Source organism: Panthera onca, chromosome D2 (assembly GCF_046562875.1).
Source record: "Panthera onca isolate mPanOnc1 chromosome D2, mPanOnc1 haplotype 2, whole genome shotgun sequence".
Lineage (NCBI taxonomy): Eukaryota > Metazoa > Chordata > Mammalia > Carnivora > Felidae > Panthera > Panthera onca.
Genome location: NC_138349.1, coordinates 77756756 through 77783184, shown reverse-complemented (window position 1 = coordinate 77783184; position 26429 = coordinate 77756756). Strand labels below are relative to the sequence as shown.

The following is a 26429-nucleotide window of genomic DNA, read 5'->3' as shown; positions in this document are numbered from 1 at the left end:
GTAATTTAATCCCTCCATTGGAAATTTTATCACAGTGTAATAAAATACAACCTTGAAAGCTAAACCCGGAAGTTTTCAGACAATAAAATGATGGATTATGTGGAAAGAAAGAAAATTATTTCATTTCAACCTCACTGCAGATTAGTTTTTCTAAGAAAACTGAAGATAGGTCTTTTTAAAGAATTTTACTCAGGGAAACAGCACCCGAAAAGTAGCTTTTTAAAGCATCTTTTTAAGAGTAGGGTCCTGTCCCATCCCAGATTCTGCCTAAACTGCCACTGAGTCTTAAATAAACATTATACCTTCTACTTTAAGTTCAGTCTCTAAATCATTCTGTCTAAGGTTACAAAAGAAGGTTGTGGGGAGGAGGAGGTCCAAAGTTTCAATTTTCCCCTAGGCAAAAAGTTCTGATTACCAAGAGCAACCAGGAATTATCAGCTGTTTTCCTCAGAAGATTGCTATGAACCTTTTCAAGGTCAATAGTGGTAATAAATCAGACCCATGATCAAATAGCAGGCATTGAATGAAAGTATTCAACATCATGACTGCATTTAGTATGACTGAAGTTTGCAATAAAATATTAAGATTCTTCCATTTTTTCCTAGAGTGCCTTGCGTTTAGCATTTGATGGGGGGGAGGGGAGGGGAATTGAAAGGCCTGAAGAAAAAAATCATCCATTCAGTTCTTCAACAACTTGTCTTACAGGAGAAAAATATGGAACTTAAAAAAAAAATAAATTACAACTGCCCCTTGCTTCTTGATGGATAAAATAGTTTATCCCTATGACGGAGATGAAAGATATTTTAAAGTAAAGTAGGTCAGCCTTTTGAGAGCAAAACTTTTACACTGAAACTGACGGACCCCTCCTCGGTTATGTGGGCATTTGGGGCCGCGTGGACATCCCAGCTACAGTCAGTACATAACGCCACAGGAGCCCAGTTGGCTTGCCTTTTTTTGTTTTTTCTCTTCGCATTTCCAAGCATTCAGCAACTGCTGAAAAGGTTTTCATAATGTTTTCCTCTTCAGCTGCATGTAGAGGCTAGTTCTGAGTTTTCTAAGAGCTGAACTCTTTCTATATATATTTCCCATAATTTCATAATAAGTCAACCTTACCTATTCTTATTTGGCACCTTAAGAGTAGTCACAACCTACAAGGTGATGCTGAATCTCAACATTATAAGAAAAAGAAGACGGAAATTTAGAAGACTCAATTGGGTGACTATGGGGGCAAGAGCAAAAGGCAGTGAGATGCTAACCCTTTGGTTTACAACACAAACAGGCCAACTCCGACTAAGGGAACACAAAAATCTAGCTGGGAGTCACGTTCTACATTTCAATTATTTTTGTTCAGTATTCCAGTTTCTGAAACTGTAGGCTGGCCACATTTATAAAGAGTCGACTTGCAGTCCTAGGAAAACACTTTAGATTATAACTCTAATAACAATGGCCCCCCACATTTATAAATTTTAAATTTAATTTCTTAAAAATTAAATGAATGTATATGGAGTTTCCTAGAAGAAAGTCTCCATGAGACCAGGGGCTAAGAGACTTGTCTGCCTGTTTTAACCACAAGGATTCATATACTACAGATCCAGCAATGTTCCCTGCACATCACAGGTGTTCAAGGAAATGTGTGGAATGAATTGCAGAACTAAACAGTGTGGTAACAGGTAGCATGTACAACTGATCTGAAATTTTACAAATGCTATCTTTTCACGTGAAGAGCTACAAAGCTAGTACAACGTGGATGTCTCTTTTCGTCCATTTTTGGTACCTGGTCAAAGAATTATACACGTACAAATACTCATTCTCAAACTGTGGTTTTTAGCTCATTTCATTTGCTGTCTGTACCTTTATTTCCCATTCTCTTTGTTGCTGAATATCGAATAGTATAATAATCTTCCAAAGTTCTGCTTTTCAATAGGATGGGCATAGTTTCTAATGTTTTCTCTTTAACAACAACAACAAAAAAAATGAAGAAAAAGAAAAATATGCTTTCACCCAAAGCAAACTTTAAATGCCACATTTTTTATTAATAGGTGATCAGAGATGACAGAAACACTAAAACAGAGAAATGTCGTTCAGTTAATGTGTTGGAGGTCTGAAGTTTAGATGTGCTATATGGTATGATCATGGCTTACTTCTTCCTTTAGCATTTATACTCCCATACTTGTTGAAATATTATTTCCCTTGGATTCAGCATATTTAGAACTAACCACTATGATGCGGAAGCAATAAAACCCAGCCGCATTGAAATAATTATCTATTTCAGGGACCTGTTGGCAAAACGTATACTACATCTCACACACACACACAAAAACTCCATCAACAAAATATAAAGTGGCGTGGGGGGTGGGTGGGGAGAATGAGCAATTCTAAAATCAGAAGGTATCAAATTAGCAATGTTAGATTAAGTTATCATGAGAGGGAATGTGGTTTGTCCTGAGCACAAAATTGATTTAGAACAGCGTTCATTTACCCATTTGGTTGCTTAAGCCTTAAAAGCATCAAATACTGCCTTGAAGACAGAAGGAAATGCTATGCAGTCCCACTAGCCTGATGAAAGAGAGAACAAGAAAAATAAGGTGATTGGCGGTCTCTAATAATATGGAGGTATGGTTAGATCATGAAGGTCCCAGAGTGTTGGAAAAATTCATGGGAAAAGGGAGAAGTTAGAATACATTTTATCATAGAATGGATCATGACAACTCATTATCTGGGTTTTGACTTCTCTCAGTGCTAGTTGTTTTAAGGGTCTATAATTCTAAGTTTTCACAAATGATTACTGATCCTTCCCCAGATCAACTCTTGAGAAACAGATGTACTCGATACAGTCTTGAATATTACCTGTTCAGCTGACAGAGGGCTTTTTCTGGAGACTGTCTTACAAGGATACACAGTCCTTCTGTTATTCCAGACTCTGGGTACTTATCCTGTGCTCAGCCACCTTCAGATGTCACCTGTACATCTGGACTTTATTGTATATGTTCTCAAATAATTACTTATACTGAATTTCTGAAGACCTTTATCATTATATCACATGCTGTCCTTTTCACGAAGATCCTCAGGAATTTTTGTTTCTCCCAAAGAAGATGACTATGTTTATTTAATTGATATAGTGAACTGTGAAATTTATGTGATAGAATGTGGACTCCTGGAAAGCTCATCGTAATCAGTAATGCTGACCAACTCCAGCAAATTAGCAAGACTCTAAGGCATGGGTTTCTGGATTAATCTCATTCTTAGAAGGCTCCATGTGTCCCTGAACCCCTATTATCCCTCAACGCTTTTCCCTTTTTTATCTAACTGTATCAGGTATAATTGTGTGATACTTTGAATACCAACTAACTAGAATTTAAATAAAAACTTGAAACAAACAAAAAATACCAAAAAGGTAGAGACAGGTATACATGTACAGAAGCTAAGCTATTTTCTACAAAACATTTTTAATGTGACATTTCTATTCTAAAAACTATGAAGTTTATTTTTTTTCCACTCCTCCACAAAAGATTGGAAGAAAAAGTAACAAAAGTTTGCATGCTTCTATCCATATTCTTGCATTTAGATGAATTATGAGATTTCCCTGAAAAATTAAAAGCACTCACCCATGAAAAGCAAATCAACACTTTTAAAGCTGGGTGTGACCCCTGAGAACATCTAGTTCAAAACAGAAAAAGCTGAGGCACAGAGTAATTTAAATATGACCCCTGAAGGTCACCTGGATGAGAACTCAGGTCTCCTGTCCTGTGTAGTTCTGTGTTCACCCTCCTGGGAAAGTTTCTCTAAGGGCTTCCTCGGCTTGATTTTATACGAAGGTAGAATTGATTAAAAGTAATAGTAACAACAAATACCTATAGAGTTTGTTATGTGATAGTCAATGTTCTGAGTGTATTATATGTGTGAACTAATTCGATCCTTACCACAGTCCCATGAAATAGAATCTATAATCAGCCCCATTTTATAGACAGGATAATTGAGGCTTAAGATCACACAGGTAGCTGGTAGAGCTGGGATTCAAATACAGGTGCCTCATTCAACTGATTCTGCTGTTAACGCATCTGCTGTACATAATGCAGTCAAGCATAAACCTCAACTGAGATTATTTTTAAAACACCAGCACATGAAGTCAAACTGTCATGCGCAGCAAAAATGCACAATTATATGTGTAAATGTATATTCCATACAGTTTGCTATTTAGGTGCAACACCCAATATGCACGAGTCACCATATACAATATAGAGGACTGTGCTTTCTAGGAACTTTCCTCATACCAGGACTGTACTCCATCCTGCCCCATACCCCTTTCTCTCCAAGACTTGGCAATTTGCCATACTTCTGAGACAGTGGGCCCTAGAAACGGCTCACAGCATTACTGTGGTTATGAAACCTGGCTCCTGTCATCACTACCACCCACTGAGGAGGCCCCACGCCCATGTATACAGAGGCTGTAGTGCCTGAACACGGCTGGACCCACGCTGGCTTTGGCTTCCCAAAGGGTGCATGAAAAATCTGCTTATCATCAGGAAGTATGAAGAAATTAAGCCCCTGTAACCAATAACAGGTAGGAGGTGGGACAGAACCAGTGCTCATCCTTCGTCCCCATTAGGCACTGTTCCAAGATGCATATGGTCATTCTAGGGCCATCTGACATCACTGTTGAATAGCTGTGGTCAGCTCAAGAATGCACTATCTTGTATTTGCTCTCTCTCCTTCCTTAGATCATCCATTCTCTTTTGCCCCCACTCTTACCTTCCCTGGGATTGTAACACCCCTCAACCCCAATAAAGTGTTAGCACATAATCTCTTTGCCCTGTTTTCCAAGGAACCTGGGCTAAGACATGGGGGTATTACTTGAGATCGATGATTTCAGTATATAACAGTGCCGTTAGTGGGATGCAGCCAGAGACATGAGAACAGTGGCCATCAAAATTCCTTATCCCTTCTCTATGATTCAATAGTACAATGAGCAACTCAACACTTTAGCCTGCGTTTGGGGTACCATGGTGCTTCTGCGGTAGAAACAAAGCAACTATAAGTTTACCTGATAAAAAGAATCATTGTTTCAATGTTCTAGATCCAAAGCTATATCTTTGACTTTTTATATTTAAGGGTTGTCTTTGGTAAGACTTGGGGAACCCTTCTAATTTAAATTGCTTTGTTCCTATGGACAGAATTAAATGAACCCATTCAAAGATCGAATTATATACCTGCTGGAGGGTACATCTTATAGCCAATTCATTCTTGCAGGACTGCCAAAGAATGGAATTCTATTCAAAATTAGATCATTGGAGGGGCCAGACAAAGGCAATTTTATCACTGGGTACAGCTATATAGCATCAGACCTTAAAGACATTTGGGCCTAAATGGATTCTTCCACACTCAGTGATGCATATTTTGGAATATGAGCTGGGTACTGGTCTGAATTCTTTAGCAGGTACGATGATATTGTAGTTATGCCTGAGGCCCATCTGGGACAGAATACAAGTTAGTCTCCTAAAGCTTTTTAATACAGAATATCAACTCTGGAATAGGCATTTTTAGCATTTAAGAGAGTAGCAATTCTCTTTAATCAATAGTACAGAATAATAGGACCTCGGGGACTCAGCAGAGAATTCATCTGTGAATTAGAAATTGGGCATTTGCCAAAGGATGATGCAACTTGCCTAATATTTGAGAAAGATGGTTTAGAAGGCAAGTTAATGCTCCATTCCTCTGGCTTACTTAAGCTCCACTGTCATTAATTTGGAGTTTTATTAAGAAATAAATCTATATTATAGTACCTTAATATTCCACAGAAATCCTTCCATTGAATTAGCATTTAATGCCACACGCTCAGAGTTTAGAGAACAGCATTAGAAAAGCAGCAGCCATCTGGGGGACGTTTCTGTGTCTTTTGCAAAATCATAGTTTAAAAATGTGGTTTACTCTGGTACCAAATCTCTTTGTTCATCTAGGTGAAAAAACCCATCATGCTCAAGAGAAATGAAGTTATTTGACCTGCAACATTATTAATTTGTTATTATTGTTATTTGCTTTGGCATTTGAAAAATCCAAAGCTAAACAAAGTGTTCAACTATAGTAATAAGCATCTCAAGTAATTGCTAAAACATTTCTTCCCTTTCCGTTACTCTTGGCCTCTTCTTAAGATTTAACTGTCCTTTTGTGTAGTTTTAGTATTGAAGTAGTCCCAAATCTAAAAAGAGCTATATATAATAAACTAAATATGCAACAAAATTATTAAATAGTTACAGGAAGAGAATATTTACGTATATTATTGATGAAGCAGGGAATTGAATTATCAAGTTAAATCAAGCAAGTTTTAACATAATCGTATCAGCAAAACACACATGTGATGGAAAAAGAAAAGAGCTGTCAAATACTCAGCATTTTAGTCCCCACCTCCTGTGTTTAACATTTCTTAAACTTTACTTCACCCCTGCATGAAAATTTTCCCTATAATGCCATCTTTTAAAAAGACCTAGTTTCTTCTCAGTATCTTCACTGAATACTCACAGATGAAGAATTTAAGTAGAAATACACCAAATGTTAATAATTAGTCAGTTATGGGGATAAAATTAAACTATCACACACTTTAGGTTATTCCCAAATTTGTTTAACATCATTCGTTTTAAGAATTATTGAAACAGCCAAATAAACTTTCACATTTATTATATCTTGGATGAAAACTTCCACTCCTAGACTATCTCTAAGTGATGTTAAACAACCAGACACTTCAATGTAAAAAGTCTGGGAGATTACTAAATTCATAAAGAAAAAGTAATAATCCAGTTGTCTGGTCAATGTTCAGTGGTTCTGTTAGTATCACAGAGTCAACCTCAGACAAGAGTATCTTCATAGGCAACTGCTTTCATGTCTCTTTTTCAAATTGGTAAGAGTTCATATTGCTTACTCATGGAGTATGTATTTTGTGAAAAGTAGCATGCTATGCAAATTAGGCATATATAATAAATTACAGTCCTGAATCACATGGAAATACAGTAAAAAATCTGGTTAAGAGGTGAACATTCCCACATCTTGTCTATGGTTATGCACATGAATAAATGGCAATCATAAGCAACTTTAAAATCCTGTTTCGGAGGGGGGGCAGTTATACCTGGGGGTTTACATCTTCTTTCCTATGGTTAATTGCCAGGCTTCACCAGTATTTGAATGTCCTGCCAGTCATTCTTAGTCTAGGGCACGTAACCTCTTCCCTCAGGTCAGGCTCCATGCCTCACCTGATCTCTTGTCTTCGGTCTGACCTGAATCCTAGACAGATTCCACCACTAGCCATTCCTAGACTTCTGTTTTGAATAGGGAACTTTTCTTTTTTGAATAAGGAATCACCAGATTCGACCCTATTTACCAAACTGGATTTGCTTTTAGATCTCCCTGAAACTGTATTCCTCTCTCAAAGTAAGATGGTTTTCTTAACCAGCAACACATTCCTGACCTTCCTTATCTACCCGTATCCCACAGATATCAATACACTCTTGGGGCATGAACTTTAGTGCTAGGAAATCAAATCTTTGGTTTCTGCTAGGAGGTCCCTTCATGTTTTCAACTCTCAATAATTCACAAGCATTATACCTGAGATAATCAGTGATAAAAACATAAATACCAGCTTAGTATCACACTCATTATTACCTACTACTTAAGCCCAGAATATATTATTGTCATATCTTACATGTCATTAACTATATTATATCCATCCAATTAGAGTTAAATCTGACAGCTGTATGAACTCAAATTTTTAAATTTATAAGGATCATAATGTACGAATAATATATTCTTCCAAATATAACAGTGAGTTAAAGTATTATCATTTGTTTCTTCTAAATAGATTCTTCATGACATTATAAATTCATTTTAACAGTAATTTTTTTTTAACTAAAGCCATGATGGGTATTTTTTCCCTGGGATGTTCTAATCAATTTTCCTATGAACTAGTGTCATGAAAATAATATGTAAGCTTAACAGGGTTCATAACAAAGGAAAATGGTTGTAATGCTAGATCAAGATGGGTTTTTTTGTTAGATAACGTTCCAAGTGCTCAGTTATTCAAAATATTAAGAGATAGAAGTAATCATCAAGTTGTTCCCTGTAATGAAATGCTGAAATCGACATTAAAATTGTGGAACAGCCTCTCTGATTACTAACTAGGGATATTACGAGCACAATGGGAAAGCAGGCTTCCTTCCAATCTCATCAGCAATGCCATTTGTCGCGTCTCTTTTCGAGTAACAAGACTCGTATTCAAGAAACATCAAGAGGGATGAGGCCAGAATGCTGTACTGAAAGACCCTTAGCTGAAAGGTAATCAGCTAAACGGCTGGCCTTTGACCCCAGCCCAGCATGCAGCCCAGGGTTCACATGTAGGATAACATTTCAATTATGAGTCATTGGAATGGCAAGAATAAATCTGCATCAAGGAACGGGCACCGAAGGGACCAATTGCATTAGAGCTACGAACTCATAGAAAGATTGCAAGACCTTTTATTACAAAAGAATCCAAGATGTTGGGTCTAACAAAGGTAAATGTCACAAGAAACCGAAACTCAGACCCAGACAAATACACACATATATATATAGTTTTACCTTGCTGCGTTGGGATCCTGTGACCTTAAGGAAGGATGAGGACAAGAAGCAAAATAGCAATAAACAATTGCTCGGAAGACAACTGACAGACCATAAATGGTGTGCACTTCAGAAAAAAACAGTATTATTTGCTGCTCAGAGCTCATTCGAATTTACCTCAGTTTCTTATCAATAAAGATGGATTTGAGAACAGAACAAACATACTTTAGAAAAGATTATAGTGTCATGTAGGAAAATTAATCTTACAGCATCTTAGTCAGCAACAGTCACAGGGTATTCTCAGATTAGTTTTCGTACTTTCTACACATTGACTTCAATGCTGCAGAGATGCTGTATCGAATTGCTTCTGGAAGGGACACTACTCTTTGTCCACCCCTCAACCTCTACCTTTTTATGGGACCACTGTAATTAAGGACCGACTGCTGGCTACTAATCTGTTTACAGACTTCTGGCTCGAAATCCAGGTATGTAATAGGAAAAAACAAATAATGTAATCTGTTTCTTTCCACTTCATTTTTTTTTGAAAATTCTATAAAGAAAAAAAAAAGAAAAAGAAAAAAAAAAGAAACAGAGAAGGGGTGGTTAGCAACAACTCCTTTTTTTTTTCTATAGAAAACAAAAGTCAAGTCTAAATAAAGGGGGAAAATAATATTGACTTCCCTTCTGGCTAACTGATATTGAGCAGTCTTTCTAATATTTACAAGCTGAGAACATTGAGAAAATAATCATAGAATAGAACATAGCCCTAGGAATATACGCATTCCTACCTCATGCAAGCAAACTGCGTTCTGCACCACCATCTACATATGATCAGGAAATGAGTGACCTAATTGGGTTGAAGTCAAAAGAGGCTGAATCTTTTAGGAGTTCTTCAATTCAGAAGAAAATATCAAACCAAGGGTTTAATTAAAAACTCGATGTCATGTTGCTCTTCAGTGAGTATTTTCCTCACATGTCCGTTGGAAATTTCAGATCCCAACATTCACTGAGATGAGAACAATTTGAAGTGATCTCATCTCGGAAGGTTCTCAGGAACACTCATTCTGAACATATGGGTTTTATTGGATTATTTCATTACTCTACGTTCCTTGGTCTTAACTTTAGCAAATGTTAGGACTCAGATCTGTCTATCCAGCTTCTGACATGCAGTTCCTTGACACAATAAGCTGCAATAAGCCATGAAGCAAGAAACATAAATGTCAGTTATAAGCTATGAAACAATGTTTCAAAGTAGAAAAAAAAAAGACAAATCTAGAAAGATCCATCTTACTTCAAAACTCTTCACTTCTTCTTCACCATCATCATCTTCCTCATCATGACAACTCTGATACATGGAAAACATTAAAAAAAAGTCAGCAGGATTAGAATATGTTGAGGCAGGAGGTACAAAAGAATGTTGTGTAGAACACCAAATCATTGGTATTAATTTATCACTGACATTGTTTAAATGGATGTGTCAGATACAGTAAACGTGGACGGCATGACCAATGAATTCATGACCTACAAGAAAATGATACTGTGCTTTTACAAAATCAAAATATTAAATTGCCAATTTAAGTAATACAGATACATGCAATAATTGTGAATAAAATTAACAGAAAACATGTCCATTATCAAAGTTCATCTTGTAATCCTTTAAATTCATTTTTATTGTAATTGATCCAAAAGAGGAAATGAAATTCTAGCTGCTACTAATATTACTCTTTAATAGAAAAATAAGTAAACTATTCTATTATTTTGAGTTATTTCCCCAGAAATGATAAAGGAGGTATAGTAATCCATGCATACATTTTAATCTAATTCCCACAGCTAAAATTTTTGTTTGATAAATTGTGTGAGGACACAGAGGGTCTGCTTCAAATCCTAATGCTGCCAATTATTAGCTGTTTAGCTTAGGGCAAGTTCCCTTACCTCTCTGGGTCTCCCTTTCCTCATATTTAAGATGGGAATAAGAAAAAGAGGACCAGGGTTCCTGAGACGATTATATGAATTAACATATGCTAATGGTTTCCCACTTAGAAATAAGCGTCTGAAAATAATAAGCATTTAATACATCTCAACTGCTCCTATTATTATGGTTGACCAAAGGAAGCTGTCACTAGCCAATAGCTATGGCAGGTGAAAAACCTTGAGTTCTTCAATGTTAGATCATTCCAGCCTTTCTAAAGATTCCTCACGGTCGGCAAGCACTCAGTGTATCAGTGAAGTGAATGGTGGCAAGTAATTAAATATAAGCTACAAATCAGAAAAAATGCTTTCAATTCAATGATTGCCTGTATTTTGAGTAGAGAGATGAAGAGGGGGTGGGAGAGAAGGCATAGAATGTGATCCTCCTACCCACACAATAATATTCTGTTGTTCATTCAACAAATATTGACTCTCACCCTTTCCAATTCAGAATAAGACTGACAACGTGGTTTGCCAAGGAGAAAGTAAAGGGCACACAGACCTGTGACAATTTTGCTCTTTGGAAAAGGTGTTCAGTAGTGTGCTGCTCCCCAGAAACAAAGATGTGAATTATTTATTCAGAGGGTGGGGGATTATCTGCTAGGTGCTAATGCCACCTTGGCTCCCAGGTAATCAGTTCACCAGGAATTTTAAAAATAAGAACCCATGATGACTTTGGCAAAACATATCTGCAAGGCAAATCTGTGGTCATCCATAACTACTATGTATCTCATGTTAAACACAGAGGACTTTTGGCCTATCTGCCCTCTAAGATTACCAATGTAATATTTCACTCTTCTGCATTAGTAATTAGAAGTGAAGCATGGGGCGCCTGGATGGCTCAGCCAGTTAAGTGTCTGACTTCGGCTCAGATCATGATCTCGCAGCCCGTGGGTCTGAGCCCCACGCGGGGCTCTGTGCTGACAGCTCAAAGCCTGGAGCCTGCTTTGGAATCTGTACCTCCTTGTCTCTCTGCCTCTCCCCCACTTGCACTCTGTCTGTCTGTCTCTCTCTCTCTCAAAAATAAATAAACATTAAAAAATTAAAAAAAAAGAGAAGTGAAGCATAGGGATTTTATCAAGTAACAAGCATGTTTGCTATTTAAGCAAATTAGAACACTAATATGAAATGTCTCTTACTGGAGAGTTTTAAATTATCTCCTATATAAGTTTTATTACCTTTAAAAATACCAAGAAGAAAAAAAAAATAGCAAGAAGAAACAAGTTACAAAAAAAAAAAAAAAAGGTTATTTATTTATTTATTTATTGAGAGAGAGAGAGAGCGCAAGTGAGCATGGGAGGGTCAGAGAGCAAGGGAGAGAGGTATCCCAAGCAGGCTCTGTACTGCCAGCCCAGAGCCCAATGTAGGGCTCAAACCCACACACCTTGAGATCATGACTTGGAGTGACACCAAGAGTCAGACATTCAACCGACTGAGCCACCCAAGTGCCCCTTGAAATCAAGAATATATTCAGAAAAATTGTCATTTTAGGTTATAACGATATACGCTTTTAAGCTATAAAAGTCATAGGATATGCTTGCTTTTAGAATTCCTTCAGGAATTTAGAGCTCTAGCTGACAGATTTTTTTTTTACAAAAGTTTTTAAGTAAAATAAACTACTTAATAAATCTTTCCATGAAAATTTAGTGAGATTTGCTCCAATCAGGTTAAAATTTGTGATTTTTAGGACCTATTAAGCCTCAATTTGGAATATACATCAAACCTATAAACGACTTTGAACTTCCATTGATTGCATATGTGGAGGGTATGCTGAGACCACAAGAAAACTACAACAGATCTGCAATTTTTTAATGTATGGGGAAGAAAACGAAGGATTCACATGTATACGAGATACATTTTTCAGTAGCAAATGGCATCCGTGTGATATATAGGGTAAGTAAATAGAGTTCTATTAGATGGTCCTAACACACAGGATTAGCTTTCTGCACCAAAATGACAAATTCTAGGCAAGGAGCGATGCCATATGCCAGGAAGGAAAAAGTGAATAAAATCCATACATAAAGGAGCAGAAGTGTGGAATAAGGGACTTTGAAATTAAAAAAAAAAGAAAGAAAAAAAAGAAAACTAAACTGGAGGATACTTTAGGCCATTCCAGCAACCAGATCAAAATTCACAATTGGTGATGAGAATCCATAAGCAGGAAGTAGGGCACTTCACATTGCCAGCATCTGCTGGGAATTTCTTTCTGCAAAGCAAGTATATTTCACACATTGTTAAGTTGCCCTTCTGTGCCATGCCTCAGAAGATGGAGGAGGCAAAAACCAGAAACTTTTAGCATGCATGTAAATCTAAAAGCTAATGGGTGAGGGGTGCCTGGCGGGGCTCAGTCGGTTAAGCGTCTGACTTCAGCTCAGGTCATGGTCTCACAGCTCATGAGTTCGAGCCCCGTGTTGGGCACTGTGCTGACAGCTCAAAGACTGGAGTCTGCTTCAGATTCTGTGTCTCCCCCTCTCTCTCTAACCGTCCCCTCCCCTCCACTCTCTGTCTCAAAAATAAATAAACATTAAAACAAAAAAATTTTAAAGCCAGTGAGTGAGATCAAAGTGAGAGAAATCTCCTAAGAAAGTGACCCTGGCCTTTGATAATTTTAACCAACAAAGGATAGAACATTGGGCATAACTAGTATCTAAATATTTTATTATGTTAGTAAGAGAAGGACGAGAAAAGGATTTTCTCAGCCTGAAGCCAAAATAGTGGAAACACTGTTGAGTGAATAACTTATGATGGCAGCATTCTAGATACTTCCATATTGTTATCTTGTTCAAATTGGTAGGAGCATCCCATTAGAATGAAACAGCTTCAGACTGTTGAGGAGAGAGACTGGGTAGTAAAGAAGCATTCTGAGACTCAAGCAGGGGTGGTCATGATGACGACAATGGGGATGGCAACAGTAAGCTAATGTGGATGCACTAGAAATCCTCTGACACACTTTTAAAGGGGTGCTATACATGACAGAAGTAGACGGTTGGAGACACAGGAAAAGAAAAGAATATTAATCTCAAGTTTAAAATAAAGTGTGGCGTGAAAAAATACAAAGATTTAAAATGAGTTTTTTAAGATCTAGAGGAAGCAAAGAGAATAAGGGACAGTAAGAACAGGATTTAGAGCAGATGTAATAATAATAATAATAATAAAAAAGAAGAGTAGAGCTATTCATCAGCTATTTGCTTCAGATTATACCATGAAAGAGAAGTGATTTTTAAATACAGACATTATCTAGCCAAGAGAAATGAAAATTAAGACCCCAATGAAAGACCATTTTATTCCCATTTGGTTGGCAAAAATTGAGAAATCCTATAATATCAAATACTAGAAAGATATGGATCATCAGAATGTCTCTTAAACACTGATGGTAAGAACGTAATTTCATGCAATAAACTTTGAAAAAGAGTTTGCCATTTTCTCCTTAAGTTGAACATTCTTATACCCTATACCCTACATCCCTTGTACAAGAGAAGGAATGGGGGCACCTGGGTGGCTCAGTTGGTTAAGTGTCTGACTCTTGATTTTGGCTCAGGTCCAAATCAAGCCCTCCGGGATCAAGCCCTCTGTCGGGCTCTGTGCTGATGGCAGGGAGCCTGCCTGGGATTCTCTTCCTCTCTTTCAGTTCCTCCCCCATGCTCACTCACTCTCTCAAAAATAAACAAAAATTAAAAAAACTTATATGTTTTATATGAATAAAAAGAGGACATTTTGAGCCCTTTTCATGTCAGCAAAAACATAGATTCAACATAAAAGGTTATCAACAGAAAAGTAAATAAATAAGCTAGGGTGTAGTTGCCCAATGGAATATAATGAAATAGTAAAATCAAATGAACTCCGGCAACACATAGAAGGGTTGATGAATCTTAGAAAACAGTATTAAGGAAAACAAGTACCAAGAAATTATATATAGCATACTGCCCTTTTAAAAGTTAAAAACAACTAAAATTAAAAACACATATAATTATATGTATAATTATAATATATACACATTTGCATATATGTGATGTGTATGTATTAACAAATAGGTATGATAAGGGAAAATGACATAAAAGGAGAGCAAGGGTACTGGAACACAAAATTCAGGATGATGGTTTCCTTGTATGTGGGAACAAGGTATGGGTTAAGGCGGAAGATCACATGACTACGTGTAAGTTAGTATGAAGGTCTTAACTTTTCTTGCGTGTGGTGCATTTATGGGTATTTGCTACATTACTAGAAATGACTACATAACTAACTTAGTAAAAGTAGGCCACTATAATGGGCCAATGGTAAGGGTCTAACATGGAATCCAGAGTTACGATTAACCCAGTTCTGTGTTCCTATGGTTAAAATATCAAAACTGAAAATAAAAACCTAATTGATATGTAAGCAGTGCTTTCAAAAGATCCTGCAATGGTGAAAGAAGACATGAAGGCATAAGTCTCTTAAGGTGAGTTCAACTTTTAAGACTCAAGGCAAAAATAGACATTATGTGAATGCAAAATGATTACTGGTAAACTCTAAGAAACCATGAAGGCCAAGAGGAAGTTTCGGACTCTGGGATGCTGATTTATTTTTCTTTTCTTTTCTTCTCTTTCCTTTTCTTTTTTCTTTTTTTCAGGCTCCATATTTAGCATGGAGCCCTGACATGGGATTTGATCCCACGACTCTGAGGTCATGACCTGAGCTGAAATCAAGAGTTGGACGCTTAACCTACTGAGCCACCAAGGTGCCCCTTTATTTAAAAAAAAAAAAAAAAAAAAAAAAAAAAACCAAGACAATCTTCTTAATGCTTCCTCAAATCATGAAAAAAATATAAACATAATTACCCTATTTCTTCATCTTAATGAGGTTGCAGTGGGGAAATTAAATATGAAGAGCAAATAAGTATTCAAATTAAGAAAACTTGATAATTCCAAGGTCTGTATTTGGCTCACTTTAGAAATTCTCTCCTCATGTTTTCATTTTTAGTTTAGGGACTTTGTGGTCATTGGATTTTCCCCCAAAAGCAGTCTTCCCAAAGGACTAATTCCTTAATTCTCATTTTTTGGTCTATACCTGTGAATGTATCTAAAAATGATGAAGTCAAGCTTTCACTTTTTGCAGATGACATGATATTCTACATAGAAAACCCGACAGACTCCACCAAAAGTCTGCTAGAACTGATACATGAATTCAGCAAAGTCGCAGGATACAAAATTAATGTAGAGAAATCAGTTGCATTCTTATACACTAATAATGAAGCAACAGAAAGACAAATAAAGAAACTGATCCCATTCACAACTGCACCAAGAATCATAAAATACCTAGGAATAAACCTAACCAAAGATGTAAAAGATCTGTATGCTGAAACTATAGAAAGCTTGTGAAGGAAATTGAAGAAGATACAAAGAAATGGAAAAACATTCCATGCTCATGGATTGGAAGAATAAATATTGTTAAAATGTCAACATTACCCAAAGCTAACTACACATTCAATGCAATCCCAAACAAAATTGCACCAGCATTCTTCTCGAAGCTAGAACAAGCAATCCTAAAATTTGTGTGGAACCACAAAAGACCCCGAACAGCCAAAGTAATATTGAAGAAGAACAAAGCGGGAGGCATCACAATCCCAGACTTTAGCCTCTACTGCAAAGCTGTAATCATCAAGAGCATGGTATTGGCACAAAAACAGACACATAGACCAATGGAATAGAATAGAGACTCCAGAACTGGACCCACAAAAGTATGGCCAACTAATCTTTGACAAAGCAGGAAAGAATATCCAATGGAAAAAAGACAGTCTCTTTAACAAACGATGCTGGGAGAGCTGGACAGCAACATACAGAAGAATGAAACTAGACCACTTTCTTACACTATTCACAAAAATAAACTCAAAATGGATAAAGGACCTGAATGTGAGACAGGAAACCATCAAAACCCTAGAGGACAAAGCAGGAAAAAACCTCTCTGACCTCAGCCGCAGCAATTTCTTACTTGAAACATCTCCAAAGACAAGGGAATTAAATGCAAAAATGAACTATTGGGACCTCATGAAGATAAAAAGCCTCTGCACTGCAAAGGAAACAATCAACAAAACTAAAAGGCAACCCACGGGATGGGAAAAGATATCTGCAAATGACAGATCGGACAAAGGGCTAGTAACCAAAATCTATAAAGAACCCACCAAACTCCACACCCGAAAAACAAATAATCCAGTAAAGAAATGGGTAGAAGACATGAATAGACACTTCTCTAAAGAAGACATCCAGATGCCCACAGGCACATGAAAAGATGCTCAATGTTGCTCCTCATCAGGGAAATACAAATCAAAACCACAGAGATATCACCTCACGCCAGTCAGAGTGGCTAAAATGAACAAATCAGGAGACTATAGATGCTGGAGAGGATGTGGAGAAATGGGAACCCTCTTGCACTGTTGGTGGGAATGCAAACTGGTGCAGCCACTCTGGAAAACAGTGTGGAGGTTCCTCAAAAAATTAAAAACAGAACAACCCTATGATCCAGCAATAGCACTGCTGGGAATTTACCCAAGGGATACAGGAGTGCTGATGCATAGGGGCACTTGTACCCCAATGTTGATAGCAGCACTTTCAACAATAGCCAAATTATGGAAAGAGACTAAATGTCCATCCACTGATGAATGGATAAAGAAATTGTGGTTTATATACACAATGGAATACTACTTGGCAATGAGAAAGAATGAAATCTGGCCTTTTGTAGCAACGTGGATGGAACTGGAGAGTGTTATGCTAAGTAAAATAAGTCTTACGGAGAAAGACAGATACCATATGTTTTCACTCTCATGTGGATCCTGAGAAACTTAACAGAAGACCATGGGGGAGGGGAAGGAAAAAAAAGTTAGAGAGGGAGACTCTTAAAAACTGAGAAGAAACTGAGGGTTGATGGGGGGCGGGAGGGAGGCGAAAGTCAGTGATGGGCATTGAGGAGGGCACCTGTTGGGATGAGTACTGGGGGTTGTATGGAAACCAATTTGACAATAAATTTCATATTAAAAAAATTAAAAATAAAAATAAAAAAATAAAAATACTTTTACTGATTAACCATATAGCTAAAAATAGAAAGGAATAATGACCATAATGCCTGTAACAGCAGCCTAAAGATACACTGCTTTCTGTAAAAAATAGGCAAATTCACAGCACTGAAAAAAATAGTCTTCTCTTCAAACTATTCCCTACATGCACATGCGCATGCACAATCTTCAGAGGGATTGTGAGTAAAGTGACTGTACATTTGTACTTCATAATGCTGATTGAACTAATAGTCATCTGTTTATTCCATTTTTTTTCATCATGATAAGTGCACTCCTTAATCCCCATCACCCATTTCACCCATTCCTGTCACCCACCTCCCCTCTGGTAACCATCAGTTCGTTTTCTATAGTTAAGAGTCTGTTTCTTGGTTTGTCTGTCTCTTTTTTCCTTTGTTTGTTTGTTTTGTTTCTTAAATTCCACATATGAGTGAAATCATATGGTATTTATCTTTGTCTGACTTATTTCACTTAGGATTATAGTCTATAGCTTCATCCATGTTGTCGCAAATGGCAAGATTTCACTGTCTTTTATGGCTGAACAATATTCCATTGTGTATATACACCACATCTTCTTTATCCAATCATCTATCAATGGACACTTGGGCTGCTTCCACACTTTGACTGTTGTAAATAATGCTGCTATATATACACATAAGGATGCATGTAGCCCTTTGAATTATTATTTTCATTTTTTTTGGGTAAATATCTAGTAGCATAATTCCTGGATCATAGTACCTTATTTTTAATTTTTTTGAGGGACCTCCACACTGTTTTCCACAGAGGTTACCTCAGTTTTTGGGATGAGGATTTTCCAAATGAAGAAAGGTAACCTCCAGAGACCCCAGTTTGATATGAATCATCAACACTAGCCACTAACATAAACACAGGGAAACCACATTTAACAAGCTTGTGGCCGGCATACTTGCAAAGAGCTATTTAACACTGAATGATAGAGCTGAACTTTAAAAATATTTTGGCTTTGGACTATGGTCTGACTCTAATTAAAGAAATGATCATGTATGTTAAAAATTATAAAATTTAGGGGTGCCTGGGTGGCTCAGTCAAATAAGCCTCGAACTCTTGATCTTGGCTCAGGTCATGATCTCGCAGTTTATGGGTTTGATCCCTGCATCTGTCAGTGCAGAGCCTGCTTGGGATTCTGTCTCTCTCTCCCTCTCTCTCTGCCCCTCCCCCCCCACCTCTCTCAAAATAACTTAAAAAATTATAAGAATTAAAAATACATCAAATGTCAGGGGCTCTTGGGTGGCTCAGTCGGTTGAGTGTCGGACTTTGGCTCAGGTCATGATCTCACGGTTCATGGGTTCGAGCCCCGCATCGGGCTCTGCTGACAGCCCGGAGCCTGGAGCCTGCTTCGGATTCTGTGTCCCCCTCTCCCTCTGCCCCACCCCTGCTTGTGCTCTCTGTCTTTCAAAAATGAATAAACATAAAAAATTTTTTAAATAACGTTTTTATTTAAACAGAAAATATCAGACTATATTGCTCATAGGAAGGGTATTAATTTCATGAAAATTTTCTTTCAACCTACCTATTTTCATGTTTCCATAAATATACTGTATAAATGTGCTTCTTATTGTGGGTTCTATTTTTTTAATGTTTATTTATTTATTTTGAGAGAGGGAGAGAAAAAGAGCATGTGCACATGCACGAGTGAAGGAAAGGCAGAGAGAGAGAGGGGGAGAAGAGAATCCCAAGCAGGCTCCATGCCATCAGCACAGAGCCCAACGTGGGGCTCACTCTCATGAACCATGACATTAGGACCTGAGCCAAAATCAAGAGCCAGATGCTTAACCGACGGAGCCACCCAGGCACCCCTGTGGGTTATGGTTTAAAATAAAGCTGGAAGGTAACAACTTTTCCTTATGCTCTGTAGCCTGTGCTCTCCCCCTGCTCCCATTCACTCGAGGCTACACCACAAATAACTTCCTTGCCCATTCTACTGGCTCCTGACCACCAGGACAGAAGCACGTTCAAATCTCTCTCTTAAATACAAGTAAACAAACGGCAAACAAAAATAATCCCCCTTCAACGTCACAATTCCATCTATTCTTTTTCTCTTCTCATCTCTCTCAATCTTCTAGTAAAGAAACATCTAGGCCACATCTCCTCACTCGTGCATCTCTGCTTAGTTCCCCATAATATGGCGCTAGCACCACCAATGGCCCCTCTCCATAATCTTCTGGAACTGTTCTCACCACGGTCACATGATGCCCATGTACTAAATCCTAGAGAAGTTTCAATTCTTACCTTATTCATCCCTATTCCTAGCAGCATACGATTCTGTTGACTACTCCCTTAGGTCTACAGCTCCTACATATGCTCATGCTTAAGATTCTCCACCTGCCTGTTTTTTTAACGGGTTTCTTTTCTTCTAGAAGGAGAAACATAAACCCATGTTTTTAGAGGCGCAGCCGCAGGCCTTCCCCTCTACAGAGGGGAAGAGACGCCTTCTCTTTCTGGGCAAGACCATCCATGTCTATGACCTCGATTCCCTTCGAATGCTGGTAAATCCCAAATCTGTATGTATAAGCCATCCCTGATATACTGAATGTCAGGCATGAATGCCTCATCACATGTCTGACATCTCCACGTGGCTGTCTCACAGGCATTTTTTTTTCCAATATATGAAATTTATTGTCACATTGGTTTCCATACAACACCCAGTGCTCATCCCAAAAGGTGCCCTCCTCAATGCCCATCACCCACCCTCCCCTACCTCCCACCCCCCCATCAACCCTCAGTTTGTTCTCAGTACACAGGCATTTTTAACTAACAAGTCCACAATGTAATAGGTCATTCTTCCTCTTCACTCCAGGCCCGCAATTCTCCCAGGCTCCCCATCTCAGTATCGGGTACCACCATCTACCCAACTGCCCACGTGAGAAGCTTCAGAGACACCCTGACTCCTCTTTTAATTCACCCCTTCATTCACCCTCCTATTGTGAGATATAAATGAAACAAAGACTCAGGAAATACTGTTACTATTTTCACATGCTCCACTTGTCACTGGACAGTCACGGACTCCCGTAAACCTTAGGCTAAGCGGGCCTCCCAACTACGCACCAGCTCCTGTACCACTAACAGCACTGCTACCACTGAACTCGACACAGCTTTTTGCGATCACTTGCTTACATTTTGTTTTCTCTCCCTCAGACTATCAACTCCAGGAAGGGTGTATGCATTTTCTTCTTATTGGCCATGTCATCGACAATACCTTGATGCCCAGTGAATATTTGTTGAATGAATGAATGAATGAATGAATGAATGAATGAGTGAACGTTTGGAAAATTAGCTCCCCGTAAATAAAATGTGAACAGGGAAACAATGGTTACCTGTCAAGGAAGTTTGAACAGAGATTCATTCAGCAAGTGGAAAATTAAGATTAATGCCTCTTCAGGCTTCTAGGATTTAACAGTATTTTATCTAGACCCCAAAATACATAGATTTTTATCCTTATGTCAGATGAAAGTGATTTCCCTTTATTCAAATTAAACATTAAAGTCAAGATGGATTTATTTACCTTTGCCATAATATCTGCATAAGCCATATATAAAAAATCTTCCTCCAGTTTGCTATGAAAAACAAGAACAACACATGAGTTTTTAAGTGGGAGGCTTGTCATGAGCAGAACTACCATCATGGTAAAATAACCTTTAGTTTTCAACCAGTATGCCCTTTTAAAATGAAATAAACACAAAACCTAGGCAAAGTCATCATTCAGAAATATTGTAGAATCAGCAAAGATCTCAGACCTACACGGCTGTCCCTGTCCCGCCTTACCTTCCAGAAGAGGCCTTCAAATCTCACAAAATAAATGGTCTAGTGACTTACACACAATGTATAGCTTTCATTTTCTTGAAACTACAGAAGCTGAAACAAGCAAATTTAAATGAGGTAGGGGCTTTGACAGCAGAAGCGATACTCGACATTGGATGGAAAGACTCCCCAAATTCTTATGCTACTATATTGCCCCAAAAATACAATGGTCATAGTGATTCTCAAAAATTAAGAAATATGTTTACTAATCCTTTTCTTACAGCGTATGGAAATCATTAATTCATGAAGAAAGGTTTCCATCAAAAATTACCTAATATTTGCAAAGCTATTTCAGCAGTTCAAAGCTTCAGCCATCAGAAAAATTCACTTATGAAAATACCTCATTACCTGACAAGGCCAGACAGAGGGTTGCTCTATGCTTAGGAATGAGATGATTTTGTTAGTTAGGAAATAATAAGAGAGAGAGAGAGAGACATCGTGAGAGAAGAATGGATCACATTGGCTAAGGGGGAGAAATGTGCATTATTATGGCATGCATAGAGGTCACATGAATTTATCTAGACTCTGAAAAGACTCGGGCGGAAAGGATTGATAATTAAATTATCTTCCGGCTTCTGCACGAACCAGAGGGAGGCCTTGGGCAAAGGAGGATTCCTTTTGTATGGCAGGGATGCAGATAAATGTTTTATAACCTCTCCAAGGTTTCCTCCACAGAGCGAATCTATGTAGTGCTCCCTAGGAGGAGCGGACGCTGAGCCCATTTTGACTACTGGGCATCTGAGTGCAAAGCTTACTTAACTACACAGAAGGTCAGCCTTTGTGGCTCCGGGAAATTCATATGAACCAGGCTGCAAAAGCCAAGGAAAATGGAGAACGCCCTCAAAATAGACCTCAAAGAAACGTCCTGTGGAGATGATGGTTCACCCACCTTCTAAGGTTTCTTAAGACCCACTGCACAATCTACCCAGGAAATTTGGGTGCCCACATTTTTTTGTGTACTGGAATTTGCTTTGGGTTCCTTTTTTTCATTTATGAAGGCCATTTGTGATGAAGAAAAAACTCATTTTATAAGATTCAGGATCAAGTAAATCCGCTGATGACTAGGTTGTTAGGAAAAACTGGAGCTCACAGGTAGACATCAAAGCCTGCACTTGCATGAATGCTGGCCCACAGGTGTGTGGCAGACTGGTCTTATCTTGGAACAATTCTCTCTCCTAACAAGAGTCAGATGAAATTGAAACATGAATATGTGACACACGGGACACTGAGACATGGGTTTCTTTATCTGTTCTTCCTATGCTCACACGAACCGTCCCAACCATACCATTTCTCTGTTAAAGCTGTTCGACTAAACAGAAGGATGAGCTGATGGAGGGGGTCGACTCTCTTCGTGCCTTCCTCTTCCTCTGGAGGGTCTGCTCCAGGTTTCTACAAAAAAACCAAATTGATAAAATTTCACACTGAAATGAAATGTTCACTCAAACTCAGGAGCGGTGTGAGGGTCAGGAACAATGAGTAAAAGGAAAGCTATTTTCTTCCTGCTCTGGCGTATGTGTGTGTGTGTGTGTGTGTGTGTGTGTGTGTGTGTGCACGTGAGCGCACACGTGTGCACGCATGCTTTAGAGGCATTGTGCGTGCACGTGTGTGTTTTATATACACTGTGCATATGTGTGTGGGTTACATAATCAATGCAAAATTATGCAGCTTAAAAAAAGTTACTTAATAATTGGACCAAAAAACACTATGGGCAAGGATGACTCACATCACTTACCAATTCTGACTGCCATTCTTGGAAGCAGATTCACAACTGGGGGTGTATTTGGTACAGAGATGTCAGCTTTATGGAGGGCTCAATTTATAAAGAATTACAATAATATCCTAGGTTGTTCCAAGTATAAAAGTTTAGTCCGCACAACACTGAAAATTGATTATTAAACATAGCATCGTCTTTGCCCACACAAGCAATGACAGGGAAAGAATGCTAAAAGTTAACGTGTGAACCACTTCTACATTTTTTATTTTCAGTTACTTTAAACTCACAAAGAATAGTTTTGTACTATTAGAACTTTTAACATGAGGAAAATTATAAAGCATTTTTACTGACTGTAGAGTTAATTAATCTTGACTGTCTGTTGAATGGTTTAATGACTTTTGTATCTCCAAGGCCTTACCCATTTAGACTGATTTTCTCTCTACATAAATGATGTTCTTTCCTGGATTTAAAGGTTAATATTGTAGATACTGGGTACACGTCTGTAAGATACCCAAAATTCTATTGGTTGTTTTGGTTCTAAAGCCAAACCAGAATTCATTTAAAATATATAGGGATAGTCAGGGTCAGGCTTTCATGAATTATATCAGTTTATCCAATATTCTCTGATAACTTGGGAGTTAAAAAAAAAATGTTTACAGATGAGGTCTTTAACTTGAGAATCAAGAAACGTCCAACTAGTCTGCAAAATTCCAGAGGACCATATGCCTGGAAATTTTCCTGAGAAGATAGTTTTCATCAGATATTTTTTAAAAATAACTTTAGGTTTATTTATTTTTGCGAGAGCGAGCAAGCGAGCATGAGTGGGGAGGGGCAGAGAGAGAGAGACACACACACACACAGAATCCGAAGCAGGCTCCAGGATCCATGCTGTCAGCACAGAGCAGGATGCGGGGCTCAAACTCATGAACCGTGAGATCATGACCTGAGCTGAAGCTGGACACTTAACCAACTGAGCACCCTGGTTCATCAGATATTTAATCAGGTCCGCGACCTATAAAACATTAAGACTGGGGCGCCTGGGTGGCTCAGTCAGTTAAGCAGCTGACTCTTGATCTTGGCTCAGGTCATGATCTCATGGCTTCGTGAGTCTGAGCCCTACATGGGGCTCTGTGCTGATAGGGTGGAGCCTGCCTGGGATTGTCTCTCTCCTCTCTCTCCCTGCCCCTTCCCCACTTGCACAGTGTGCCCCTCAAAAGAAATAAACATTAAAAAAAAGATTTAAAAAAAAAGATGAAGACTCCTCTCCTCTCAGTACGAGAGCACCTTTACCTGTCCAAAATGGCGGGACCAAAAATCTAGTCTCCATCTAATGCATTTTACCATGACTTCCTGTTCTTCTTGCGTCTAGTCCCATCATTCTCTGCCTCATATATTTTTAAAAACCAGCTACCTTTCATTGGCTTTTGTTAACAACCCTCAACTTATTTTTGGTGGATAACTTCTATACGGTTCAGCTTTTATAGTTCTATGCTAGGTTCTAAGGTGTTTAAAGGTGCTCTGCAGAAGAATTTAAAAGAATAATCGAGTCAAAGCCTGGTTATAATAAACTTCTATCATTCACCTGAAATTTGGAATTGCTGGGTGCTGATGAGATCTCTGAAATAAGAAGAATAAGATGTTCCCTGAACATTGAATGCAGTAGCAGTCAAGAATAGAAAGTTTCCTAGGACTAACACTGCAATGGTGCTTTCTCTCCGCTGTGATAGGATAACCTGGTCATGCCAGCGTTACTCCACCAGACCCAAGCCCTCTTTCAACTTATAGCCCCATTAAGACATACTGCTAAATCTTCTATCAGCTTATCTTCAAAGTAGTGTTCTTCTGTTTCAATCCAAGACTTTTCGTATCCCTGAAGAAAGAGGTTAACGGCCCGGTGCCTAAAAAAGAAGCATAATTTCAAACAAAGAGTTTTTTTTGTTTTTGTTTTTGTTTTTAAATAAATTGGACAGGTGCTTTATCACTGGACTCTCGGTGCGCTCAAAGACAGAAGATAAAAATAAACTTCCCACTCTTGATTGCACAGGCAAGACATGGTAGTCAATAAGGCAAGGCTTCTCGTAGCACATTCTGACTTGCATTTAAATTCTGGCTCTGCCATTTCTAAGCTTCATAATGCTGGTCAACTCTTCACTTTACCAACATTCACTTTTTGTTCATTGATAAAACTGGGAAAACCCCATCTGCACTTCAGTCTGCAGAGACTTAAAATGAGATAAGCCATGTAAAGCACATGGGGTATATGGATGGTCATTAAGTGGTAGCTAGTATGATATCAAGTGGCTTTGGCAAAACAATATAATAAGGATTAATAAGGAATTAGTCAGTGGTTAACATTAGATACAGGCCCTGAGGATGACAAAACATAATGTATTGCATGAACTTAGTAGAGTATACATCCAAAGATTAAATACTGGAATACTGATGATAAGCGGTGGCCTAAGAAATAAAAAAATAAAAAAAAAAAAGCGAGGACTAAAAGAACAAGTAAACTCATCATGAAGCCGATGAGAGGTATGGATAAGACACCACCATGGGAAAGGATAAGAGAAAGTCATGACCATAAGGGAACATCATAAGAAAGTTAGAAGTGTTAGGAGAAAGTCAGAAGTGTTAAAAGGAGACGTGTCATTACGGGATGGGAAGAAAGCTGAGCCCAATGGAACTAATGGTGAGTTACGGAGTCATGAGACACGTGGTTAGATAGGTTTATGAAGGGCCTGGAAAACCAAGGAGAGGAATTGACAGTGCATCTAGAATGCTAGAAATCACCATAAAGTCCTGTGCACGGGCCAGACATGACAAAGGACAGGCTCGACAATATTGGTACAAGAGAATCATCTGAGTGGCTTTGAAACGATACACTTGCTAAGCCCTCACAGAAATTCTCATCCAACAGGCTGAGGCTTGGATATTTCTTAAATGAATTTGAATGTATTTCCCAAAAGCGCCAGGTCTGAGCACCACTGCAATAAAGGATACAATTTTGAGAAGGTTACGTGAGAAAGTGGAACAGCAGATTCCATAACATCAGGGAAATCACCTCAGAATCTGCTGCCATCAACCTGATATGAAGCAATAAACACGTGAGCCGGAGGGGTGGCCATAAAAGGAAGGATAGCAATGTGAAAAGAGATCTAAGAAAAATCTGATGGAATCTGGAGAATGACTGTACAGGACGGACCAGAAAAGGAGTAAAACTATGGATTCAAGGTTAATGTTCTATTGATTAACTGGTGACACCATAACTGAGTTAGAGAATTTAAAGTAGCACAT

General features: G+C 38.3%; 1 protein-coding gene across 4 annotated transcripts in view; it reads right to left on the bottom strand.

Moving 5' to 3' along the window:
- RYR2 (ryanodine receptor 2) overlaps nucleotides 1–26429 on the bottom strand; it is a 755762-nt gene that overhangs the window by 79743 nt on the left and 649590 nt on the right. For 2 of the 4 annotated variants that reach the window (XM_081790553.1, XM_081790555.1), the window contains 5 exons: nucleotides 24937–25033; nucleotides 22707–22810; nucleotides 21126–21177; nucleotides 9869–9922; nucleotides 8599–8622 (listed from right to left, as the gene is read on the bottom strand). In XM_081790553.1, the coding sequence (XP_081646679.1) occupies nucleotides 8599–8622; nucleotides 9869–9922; nucleotides 21126–21177; nucleotides 22707–22810; nucleotides 24937–25033 (331 nt within the window). The remainder of the gene's footprint in view (nucleotides 1–8598; nucleotides 8623–9868; nucleotides 9923–21125; nucleotides 21178–22706; nucleotides 22811–24936; nucleotides 25034–26429) is intronic. The other 2 variants (XM_081790554.1, XM_081790556.1) reach the window with 1 other exon arrangement.